Raw genomic sequence first — 12,197 nt, 5'->3', positions numbered from 1 at the left:
TTTCTATCCCATGTCATCTTGCCCCAACAACATCGCCTCGTCCTCCTCCTTTTATTTCAGTTTATTTTGCAATATTCCCCCGCCCCAACAATAAACCTAACCCCATTGCGCTAATTTGGCAAAACCCTGGCAATCCTGCCAGGTTTCATCTTGACCCAACGCGCAAGTCAAATGTTCTAAGAATCTGTAACTGGAAGAGTCAACACATTCGTTAAAGCCTGTATGGACCCATTAAATGGCGATATGTTTTATTAATATGTGTACGCTTGACCTTTACTTCTGATTGTACCACGCTGACGGGTTGTGGCATTTTATAAACAAACAACAACGATAGTTTATGGCTGTCCTGCGCTTACTACAAATCCCACCCGTTCCTAATCAATGTAAAAGCTTCTGGTGCCGCAGACTGCTGGCGTACTGTAATGACATTTCACCTGCTCCTCCGCTTCCAAATCACTAAAAGCAATCAAGAAAAAGAAGCACAAAGGCAGACGGCTATTTTATCTGATCCAAGAGCTGGCAACAAGGCTGCTATGGCCACTCGCCTGGAGGATCCTTTTACACTTGTGATCAGAAAGGACAGGGCAGGGACACCCGATCAAGGAACCAGACAGAGAGAATGAGAAGAAACCTGTGTGGCCCTAGGGGGAGGGGGGGGAGAATGATTTGCATGTGAAAGAGGAAGAGTTGATCACGGAGAGCCCAGTAAAAAGGAGACAGTGGGGGAGAGAGAGGGTGAGGAAGACGGTGCTTCAGGTGAAAGCAAATGCAGATTCTTTGGGTTAAATGGTAGTGCAGGTGTAATTGATTCCCGCTCTTGTTTGGGGTGCTCGCTCTCCCTAATGTTGGCAACATGGATCTACAAAGTGTATTTCAGCCATGAATCGACACGCACCAAGTCCCGACGGCTGCAAATATACGCAAAAGCACCGCCACTACAAAATATCCCTCGTTTAGATACACCACACTGTTTCTCAGAAATGTAAGGGTTATGGTTTTATTAAAATAAAACAGCAGGATCAAATCAATGGACACACATGGCATCACAGAACAACGGAGAGAACGCATAACATGACATACCTTCATTTACAGTTTTTTTTGTAATCGTTTTGAGCTTTGGTTTTGTAGGTTTGACGGGGATTATCACCTTTTATGATCTACTTTCTAATATGTCTGTATTGGACGTAAGGCAATCTAAGATGGGATTAGTTTAGAATGAATAGGGTAGCATCGACCAGTCCTGGTTTACATCTCCTGTACCAGTAGATGCGCCAGAGGAAACGTCACAATAGTCATATACTCTATATACAAATAGACCTGCAAAAGTATGACTGGCTACAGTGCTCCTGGAGAGATGGAGATCACCTTATACAGGGGTGCTCAACTCCAGTCCTCAACCAACCATACTCCCATCCCCCACAACAGGTCAGGTTTTCAGGATATTCCAGCTTCAGCACAGGTGGCTCATTCAGAGGCTCAGTCTAAGAGCCTCTGATTGAGCCACCTGTGCTGAAGCTGGGATGTCCAGAAAACCTGAGCTGTTGGGGGAGGCTTGAGGCCTGGAATTGGGCACCCCTGCCCTAGTGTATGACACACAAATAAAGTACACCTCATCGTATGAGAATGCGGCCCATGCTGTTCAATGCCCACTTTGGAATTATGTTGGGGGCGAAGTTTGCATCATTGTATCATTCACTGGACTAAAAAGGATACGCTGACCTCAGCGGGAGAACTCGCAGGACAAAGGGTCAAATGGAAACATCTTTCAGCCCAAAAGGTGACGATTGTGAAAGAAATGTAATGACAAGCCTATCTTTTTCAGAGTAGCAGTAATCATAAAATGAATCGGACTATTTTGGTGGAAGACCCAGGAGTTCAACCTTAACAGATAAGGAATGCCAGGGCCTGTTTTTACCAGATGTTGTGTGTGCCGTTCTCTGTACCCGAAATAATAAAGAATATGTTGCACACCAAAACTGCGATACTTACACCTCCTAGCGCCAGGGAAGACCCGTGGCTCTCCGTTTTGGGAATCCAAAAAGAAAGACAGTTCGGACACATCGGATTTCCAAAAGCAAATGTATTTAAGACCAACACAAGTTCACTTTTTGGGTTTAAACAAGTTGGCTTCTGGAAATCTCCTTCGCTTCTCTTTACACTAACACCCGTATTCCTAAAAGTACAGTAGCACTTGCTGCTTGGAATCGGCTATTTCACCGACTGGTCAATAGTATATAAAAAGCCCTACTCTGTTATTGTAAATAAGGGGCACAGAGAATGCAAATTCCTCAACTGCTAGAAATGGCGATAGGGGTAATAGTAGCAACCAAAGGACTTTATCATATAACTTTGCAGCTTTGTATGGGAAGATAATGAATTTGGATCATGCAGTGATAGTGTAATCTCTTTACCTGTAATAAGAGGATTGAGTGTTCTGCCTCGTTCTTAATAATGACATAAAAATTTAAAATAATTTAGAGAAATAAAATGTCTTATTAAATGAATCAAGAAAATTAAGTACTGGCCATTAATCGGAGAAAAGGTGATGGAACAGGACTTTTGTATGGCTGTGATGTAATTGCAGGTATGATAGGAAGGCAGCAGAATGTCATTGGCTTAGTGCAGGGGTGGCCAACTCCAGTCATCAACAGGTCAGGTTTTCAGGAAATCCCTGCTTCAGCACAGGTGGCTCATTATGACTGAGCCACTGATTGAAATGCAACTAGAAGAGTCTAGGATGGTGCTCTCAAACAAGCAATATCAGTGACCTTTTAAAAGGAGAATAAGTGCCTGAGCGAAGTGGCCACGCAACAAAAATAAAGACTATATATAACAATGTGCAAATAAGTGATAAGAAAAGTGATCCAATAGTGAATGGCCATTCAAATTCAAAGTGATTCAAAGATGTGTGAAACCCAAAATTAACCAAGCCAGCACACAAATACAGAACGTGTTTTAAATGAAAAAGGAGTCGTCCACCCAACCTTCAAGTAAAAAAAAAATGTTCCTTGTTTCATCGTATACAGTAGTTCCAGGGAGATGAGGGAACGGGGGGCATCAATCATGTGGGAAAACATAAAATACACATAGAATAGTATTGTAAGGACTGGATAATAATACTTGTAAAACCCCCAAAGGTTACCCACATGTTCGTGGGTAATAGCAGGCGAATCACAAACTGTGACAATATCAGCGATCAGTGTGATGAGCGCGAGTTATGAGAAGGCCATTCTTCAAGGCAGAGTAGTAATTAAAGAAATGAAGATCTCGCTGTTAGCGGCGATCTCACCGCTTCCGCGGCGCTGGAGTGAGCGGTGGGATGTCGGCGGGTGTAGCTTCCGGTAGATGACTCCTGACGAAGCTGATACGCGGCAAAACACGTTGAGTCCCAGAGAATGATTGCCGAAATCGGAAAGGGAACTGCTGTGTGGTTCGCCGACGTACTACTCTGCCTTAAAGAATGGCCTTCTCATAACCCACACTCGTTGCTGATGTTGTCACAGTTTGGGATTTGCCTGCTATTACTCACAAACATGTGAGTATAACCGTTGGAGGTTTTACAAGTATTATTATCCACATCAGTCCTTACAATACTATTCTATGGTATATGTGTATTTTATGTTTTCCCGCATATGATTGATGTCCCCTGCTCCCTCATCTCCCTGGAACTACTGAGCCACCTGTGCTGAAGCACGGATATCCTGAAAACTTGACCTGTTGGTGGCCCTTCAGGACTGGAGTTGGCCATCCATGGCTTAGTGAAAGCTGCCTTGGTCCATGAGCTCAAATGTGATAAACCACAGTCCCCCGAAAATAATTTAAAATGAAAACGCAAAGTGAATCAAAGAGATGGTTTTTCCTTTTTCTTGTTTTGCTATTCAACTAACTTCTGAAAATATAAAAAAATATATATATCTTCGACTGCACAGACTTCATTTCTGGTATTTTGGTGAGGGGCAACAGTAGCCATCTTTTCTTCTGGTGAAAAATAAATAAGTAAAAGCCCAAATCTCCAGAATGGGATTAGAAAGAACAAAGATAGAAACGACTGAATAGCGCATAATAACAAGGTTTGTTGGGAAGCTGCAGCAGCTGCTAAGAAGCGCTCGTAACTTTTAGCAAGGTATTCTGAAATACACAGGTTGATCAATTATCTAAGCCAGGGGGTTTCTCAATTCCAGAGACCCCCCCCCCACCCAACAGGAGAGGCTTTCCGGATATCCCTGGTCCTGCAAAGATGGCTCAAGACTGAGCCACCTATGCTGAAGCAGGCTTCAACGGAGCCACCTGTGCTGAAGTCGGGATATCCTTAAAACCTGACCTGTTGGGGTTCTCGAGGACTGGAATTGATAACCACCTGATCTAAGCCGAACCATTTGAATAATTTGGAATGTATGCGCCAGTCTCCTCCATCTTTTAATAGATACTGTATAGCTTGTACACAATGAGTGATTCACAGGGCACTGGAGTCCAGTTATACAGTGGTTCTGAAAAATAATCCCAATAGCCATCCTTAATAATAAACCCTGAAAATACTTGTCCGCAGCCCTGTTTTATACAGAACTGCGGGACACTACATCTATATGATCACACTTAAAATGAAACATTAATCTCTATGAAATGTAGTGCACACTCCTGGAACTCCGGTCGGTGGATTTGATGCAGGTATACACAAAGAAAATATTATAATAATACAAAAGTATTCATTTGTGGACGGAGAAATCATGATCAATGCTTCCAACTTTTGCTGAGCTCTCACATTGATTCGTACAGTGATTCTCATCTTTCTTTTGTCATGCATCAACACCCCAGAGAAATCTGCATGAATTTCTTGGCTTTCCGCCAGTTTTACAACATGGCAGCCTTCTGGTTTATGATTGCGTGCAGCTTTCCCGAACACGCTGGTTTTTAATGGCGGGACCTTCTTCCGTTATTCACGCAAAGGTCTAACCTTAGGCTAGGTCCCCGGTGCCTGCTGCAGCGCGCGCTGCAGGGACAAGACCCGCCCCTCAATGGGGCCGGGGGCCACTAGCTCCCTTGGCCGCAGCGTTGCACGACCATTTTTTCCTGAAGACAGTCAACTTGTCTTCAGTACTGGCGACGAGTGTGGTGGCCACGCCCCCCCCCCCAGCGGTTCAGCCAATGAGGGCGAACCTGCCGGGTGACGTCATGGCCGCCGCCCCCGCCTTTCCCCCCTGCAGCTCACCGCAGACCGGGGATCACAGCTGCACACGCCGCCAGCCTGGCAGTGCTGCGCCGACACCGGGGGCCGTAGCCTTACCAGTCCAAAAATGTTTTTTTTTTTGTATTTACTATTTATATTGATCTTCTGCTTCCCTATGAAACCCATTGCTAGATTTGTATTCTGGAGAACTATTATTGGTAAGCTGCACTGCACATTTAAAGCAAGAGCAGAATAGGTCAGATAACACACATCTAATAAGATCCCATGGTAAACCAAGCAGTCTTCTGCCATTAGACACTTTCTGGAGTGCAGACACCTTGCAGCCTATTGACTTGAATGGGTTATAAGGTGTCGTCCAGCAACAGAAGGTGTCCCATGACCAAAGACTTAGTAAATATGTCCTCTTGTCTCTCGTTGAAGCTGCATATTTTTTATGGACCTTGTACAACATGTACTATATACACATTACACGGGGCAAAGTATGCTTTGTCACAAAAAACTAGCAATCCTAATATGAAACATGCAAACTTTTCCTCCAAGAAAAACCTAAGAGAATGTAAACTGCGGATCTCGGTTGTTTTGAGAGTAGACATATTTCAACAGGAGAAAACAAAAACGTAACAGCAGTAACTGAATTAACAGAAAGTAAAATCACTTGTAATTAGAAAAGTGCAAATATATTTGAAAGAGAAAAATTGCAATCATACCTCACTTATTGTCTGTATTTTATATATCAGCACATACCTCTCTCCAAATTGCCGTTTGCACAGCATCTTGATTTTGGCAATGAAATACATGGATTTGCCAGTTATAGTCCTATTTACCCAGAAGCGTTTTGCATGTCAACCCTTTCAACTCTGGAAGGTCCTGCAGTGAAACGGGATGCATTAAGCGCCACTCCAGAACGGCCAGGGCTGAAATTGTAGCAGGTAGATTTGTATAATCGAGCTAGAGAGTATTTCAGCAGATTTGCCAAACTGCTATTTCACCCAAAGCAGAGAATTTTGAACAAGACAGGGAGAAAAGAGGGAGACGGAGAAACAGAACCTGGCTGCATTGCTATCTCATTGCTTATTCTAACAGTCTTGGAATGGATTGTAGGTAACCGTGCACTGAGCAGGTTTGTTGGAAAAGTCTTTGCAAAGATCGGTAGTGGTCGAGTGTTCCCATTTCATTGTGGGGGTTTCCCCCCCCCCCTCTCACCCCTCATCTTTTTAAACTTTTCTTTGTTATTTTTTTTTGTACAAGTCTGGAGCAGAAGATGGTGGCGCCGGTGGCGCGGGGGTCGCTACTGCGTCTTGTGGCCGGCATGATGTAAGGAGGAATCGTCGAAGAGAGGATTTTTCACTTCCATTTCTCCGGTCTGTGACACGTCGGGGGGGGGGGGGGGAGAGAGAGGGGGGAGGGGAGCAAAAGATAGAAGAGCAGGGAAAAAAAAAACACAAAATGAAGAGACATGTTAGAGGTGTTAACTGGCAAGTTCACAGTGACACAATACAGAATAAGAGAGACCAATGGTACATGACATTTGCCTCATAGCTGCCTTCACAGAGGGCATCTCTACACCACCATTAATCCCACCTCATCATTCTCCTGCACTGTTAACTTGGATCTGTTATCAAGGTTGGTCCCAGAGGGGGATCAGGAAAGATCCTATATTATGCACTCGCTGTGCCCTCCTGGGCAGAATATAGGATCATTCTGGGCCCCCTCTGGGACCTACCTTGATAACAGATAGTATTTTTCCCTATTTGCACCATGCTGTGTTTTTGACTAGATACTAGAGTATTAGGTCGAGCGGTTCGGTCACCACAACTGTTTCTTGTTAACTTGGAGGATAATTTTTAATTGTACTTTTTTTTTTTTACTGTTTTGAAACGATTTGCGTTATTGAAACCCCACAAAACCATTTCAAATCTGCTGCTGCTGCTGCGGGTTTAAGAACCGGAAGTCTATCAGTTCAAAGAAGCATTGTGGCGGCGGCGTGAAAAACACAACGGACTGCGCCACCCTCTCGCTCAATGCTCACTCTTTCTACCCGCTTTTTGATTATCACTGTGGGTTTCGAGTTCACGAAGGGCAGACGCCACACAAAAGCAACATTTAAGAACATACCGGCGTGCTATGTACTACGACTGCGCAAGTTAGATTATTCCCCAAGAAGAAAGCTTTGCGAGTCTGGGTGTAATGAGGTTACTTATGCATTCATCCCAATCCATATGGACCCCGTTTTGCTCAAGCAGTGAAAGGGTTAATTAAGAATGCAGTGCACGTTCAAGGGAGGGCAACATGAGATGGGCAAGGACAGGAACTGCCTGCTTATCCCACAGGCTGGGACAAAACAAGTCCTTAATGGGCCAGTAAAGATACACTGATAACCCTTAATCTTGGCTCTGCCTGTCTCACAGGGCCGGGGCCACATACAAGCTTTCACTGGCGCTCCCCTGCAGAGTCTTTGTGACTTTTACACTTTACCTTGTGACAAGGCTAATCAAAGCGGGCATTGTTGACCAAGACTATTGTCATGTTCCAGATTACATACAGGGCCAGCGTGCAAACAACCCGTGGCTGGTATATTTCGTGCACTGAACATCGCTTCGTATAATGCAATGTTGTTAATGACTTCTAATATTACATTATGCCTCACATGGTTTCCTACAATGACATATTACGTTGATCTGCGCTTGTTATAATACAATGTAGCGAACATAGATTCTTCTTATTATACCAGTACACAGTGGCAGATTCATACAGTGCGGGTGTATGTGAAGGTAGGGGGTGCCCAACTCCAGTCCTCAAGCGCCCCCCCCCCCCCCCCGCACCCACCCCCAACAGGTCGGGTTTTCAGGATATCCCAGCTTCAGCAAAGATGGCTCAATCAGAGACTCAATCGAAGAGGCTGTTCACGGACCGATTGAGCCGCCTGTACTGAAGCAGGGATATCCTGAAAACATGACCTGTTGGGAGGGACTTGAGGACTGGAGCTGGGCGGCCCCCGCATTAAGACACCCAATACGGCATTAACTCTCATTGACCTGAACGGCGGATCTGGTGCACTAACCCATACCCGGGGCTGAATCGGCCCCACCGTGTGCTCAATTGTACTGGATACAATGCCACGCCATTATATGGGGGCTTGTAGCAATTATTGTGAAATGAGTCCCTTCAAAATGCTTTTGACCTCTGTTACCCCATTTTCAGTTCTAACTCACTCCAACCAACCAACATCTTTACACGTAACATGGTTTCTTTGCCGTCTCCTGTTACATTAAACGCTATTGAAAGGATAGTGACACCCATACTAGTGACACATCACAGCTATCTTTAAAACCTTCTCTAGTATAATGAAGAGGTTAATAACATCTCTGTGCAGATACATTCCACTACCCCTAATAGTGTTATATCTGAGGGCTCCATACTCCTCATGTTCCATATCAGAGGGAGCGGCTCAGTGAGTAAAGACACTGACTGGCACTGAGTGTGAAGCAGGGGAACCTGGTTCAATTCCCGGTGTCGGCTCCTTGTGACCTTGGGCAAGTCACTTTATCTCCCTGTGCCTCAGGCACCAAAAACATAGATTGTAAGCTCCACGGGGCAGGGACCCGTGCCTGCAAAATGTGTCTGTAAAGCGCTATGTAAAACTAGAACAAGAACATGCTATTACAGTATTATTATATCATATTCAGTGAAAGGGGCAGTCCCTCTTAGAACAAAAGTAATCTATGTCTGATGGGTTAAATGTAGCTGCTTGACACCTTCAAATAAAAATTGGACAAATACTGTAGAATTACTTCAGAGGGTTTTACAATTTTCAGCTAATATCTTTTTGTTTTTCACTAGAGCTGAATTGTCTTGTTTCTGGCCATTGGGTGTATAGTAATTATAAAGGCATCATTACACAAACAGATACAAATAAGTTGCCGATACACTTGAATTCAGCAGACCTGAAGTAACAATAAGTATACTTATTTTTTTAACAGGATGCAAAGAAGTAAATATGTTGCTTCAAGGGCGATCTTTTATAGGAAGCCAAATGCACTGATGTGGTTTACAAAAATGTCTTCAACTATGTTTTGATACTCAGATTTTGTTCAAGTAGTTTATAACAGGGGGGCTCAACCCCAGTCCTCAAGATCCCCCCCCCCCCCCCCAAAGGTCAGGTTTTCAGAATATCCCTGCTTCAGCACAGGTGGCTCAATCAGTCCCTGCTTCAGCACAGGTGGCTCAATCAGTCTTTGAGTTTTTGTGATATCCTGAATACCTGACCTATGGGGGGCGGGGGGGGGGGGAACTTGAGGACTGGAGTCGAGCACCCCCGGTTTATAATGTAGCAGCCCATTCGTCTGTTCTTCAGGAAACCCATCCCTCCTACAGTTACTGATGACAATCTTCATGGAGTTGAAGCACATCCCTGAGTGATGGAGAGCCTGTGACTATCTCCCCCTGTGTCTCAGGTGCCAAATCTGATTACAGGCTCCATTAAACACACGCCCCACTCTCTCCCAGCTCACTGCTGTGTCTCCGACACCGTTTTACACACAAGCAGTAATGTATATCATAAACAATGCTGCAACGCATTCTAAACAATGTATCATTACAGAACACGGACTTGGGATGAGTTATGAGAAGTGTAATCACAAGCGGTTTATCAGTGGGGAAGAAGTTTTTTGCTTCAGACTTTTTTTTGGGGCGGTTTTGAAAAACACACAGCAGCCTAAATACACTTGAACATATGTGTATAGATAGATACACAGATACACAGATACACAGATACACAGATACACAGATACACAGATACACAGATACACAGATACACAGATACACAGATACACAGATACACAGATACACAGATATACCACACACACAAAATCAATGCAGCACGAAAATATAGAAATAGGTTTTAAAAACACTTAACGGAGTTAGTGCATTAATATAATGTGTTTAAAAAACAATTTCAATTTTTTGTGTTGCAGTGACTTTGTGTGTGTGGTATATATGTGTATACACAGCACCCACACTTCTATTTTTTTGTGTTGCAGTGATTTGTGTGTATATATATGTGTATGTGTGTGTATATATAATATATATAGAAATATACACACACACACAAATTTCACACAAGCTCAGTGGTCAAGGTGCTTTTGTTGGTTGTTGTAACCATGGAAACCACGGCTTGCAGAGTTTCACTGGTAAAGGGGACAGGGGGGGTGTGGGGGTGGGTGAGGGGGGGTGTGGGGGTGGGTGAGGGGGGGTGTGGGGGTGGGTGAGGGGGGATGTGGGGGGTGGGTGAGGGGGGATGTGGGGGGTGGGTGAGGGGGGATGTGGGGGTGGGTGAGGGGGGATGTGGGGGGTGGGTGAGGGGGGATGTGGGTGTGGGTGAGGGGTGGGTGAGGGGGGATGTGAGGGGTGGGCGGGTGGGGATGTGAGGGTGGGTGGGGATGTGGGTGGTGGGCGGGTGGGGATGTGAGGGGTGGGCGGGTGGGGATGTGAGGGGTGGGCGGGTGGGGATGTGAGGGGTGGGCGGGTGGGGATGTGAGGGGTGGGCGGGTGGGGATGTGAGGGGTGGGCGGGTGGGGATGTGAGGGGTGGGCGGGTGGGGATGTGAGGGGTGGGTGGGTGGGGATGTGAGGGGTGGGCGGGTGGGGATGTGAGGGGTGGGCGGGTGGGTATGTGAGGGGTGGGCGGGTGGGGATGTGAGGGGTGGGCGGGTGGGGATGTGAGGGTGGGGATGTGGGGGGTGGGCGGGTGGGGATGTGAGGGGTGGGCGGGTGGGGATGTGAGGGGTGGGCGGGTGGGGATGTGAGGGGTGGGCGGGTGGGGATGTGGGGGGTGGGTGAGGGGGGATGTGGGGGTGGGGGGTGGGTGGGGGGGGATGTGGGGGGTGGGGTCATGCAGTATGGTAACTACATAGCTAGTAAAATGCAGCAAATACAGAGTTACTGCGTGTGTGGGCTCGAGAGGTCCCGGGGGAAGAGGACACGGACTTCCCACTTTATCTGCTGTGTAATCCTGACCAGACAATAGTGATATTTATACAGATCATATCAAATATATATTGCCTTTGATCGCCTTGTTCAAGGGTATTCTTGTGCCTCATTGAATTAAAACAATTCTCAATCAAGTGCCATTCAGTATTTCACAAACCAGCAGGTTATAGGTCTCTGGTGTATATTAGTGTTATTTAATATTCATTTGATCATTATATTATTAAATCAATTTTTTTTTTATCATGGAGCATGCACTTTATTTTTATGATATATCTATATACAACAACTGGGCTATTGTAAGAGGAACAGACAATGCACAAATATTTAAAGTTACCACATTTTTGGGAAGATCAACTGGTAAAGGTTTATATGGTATAACAATATACATTGGTAAGGGAAGGGGTTGATCCTAAAATGTAGTCTAGGGTACTTTATTTAAAAGATACGTGATCTGCACTTTTAACAGGTTTTTTATATGCTTCACGGAGTTCTTGTTGACCTATTTTAAATTATACATGGTACAAAGCGTACTTAAAATAAACCTTTTCAGACTTTAATGGCAAATTAATCATCAATTAATGTCATGAATGCCAGGATCAGAAAAGGGTAAAATATCAATACCCGTCCCCTAATTCAGGCATATGTGTATAACAAATACATGCTTATTATTAAATACTAAACACCTGTGTTTTTTTTTTTTTTTTTAAAGTGAGTATATTTCTTACGGTTTCTTCAGAATCTAACCCCAGCATCGGGTTAAAGTGCAGCGTGAATTAAATCACTCCTTCTTTTGATAAGTTTTAGATAAGGAGATAAAGAAACCTGCCCAAAACCACAGATAGAGAAATGGAGGTGAAAGTGACGCGCACTGCCAATGCAGAATTCCCAAACAATGAGTAAAGAGAAGTGCGCTCCAATAAAAAAATTATATTTCGTGGGTCATCATTAAAAGCGGAGGTTACAGTCCATCTACGCGTGATGCGCGTGGACTGTAATCTGCTGAATGGATGGTCAGACTCATCAAC

The 12,197-nt window shown here is 44.8% G+C and overlaps 1 protein-coding gene across 2 annotated transcripts in view; it reads right to left on the bottom strand.

The window, feature by feature from the left end:
* Nucleotides 1-983: 983 nt before the first annotated feature.
* The window catches only part of NPDC1 (neural proliferation, differentiation and control 1), a 118,340-nt gene continuing 107,126 nt past the window's right edge, over nucleotides 984-12,197 (bottom strand). For both annotated transcript variants that reach the window (XM_075579070.1, XM_075579069.1), the window contains one exon: nucleotides 984-6,548. In XM_075579070.1, coding sequence (XP_075435185.1) covers nucleotides 6,474-6,548 — 75 coding nt within the window. In that variant the 3' untranslated portion in view covers nucleotides 984-6,473. The remainder of the gene's footprint in view (nucleotides 6,549-12,197) is intronic.

The sequence above is a fragment of the Ascaphus truei genome, chromosome 21, assembly GCF_040206685.1.
Source record: "Ascaphus truei isolate aAscTru1 chromosome 21, aAscTru1.hap1, whole genome shotgun sequence".
Classification (NCBI taxonomy): domain Eukaryota; kingdom Metazoa; phylum Chordata; class Amphibia; order Anura; family Ascaphidae; genus Ascaphus; species Ascaphus truei.
The sequence above is the reverse complement of the archived record's forward strand: the minus strand, read 5'-3'. Positions and strand labels throughout refer to the sequence as shown.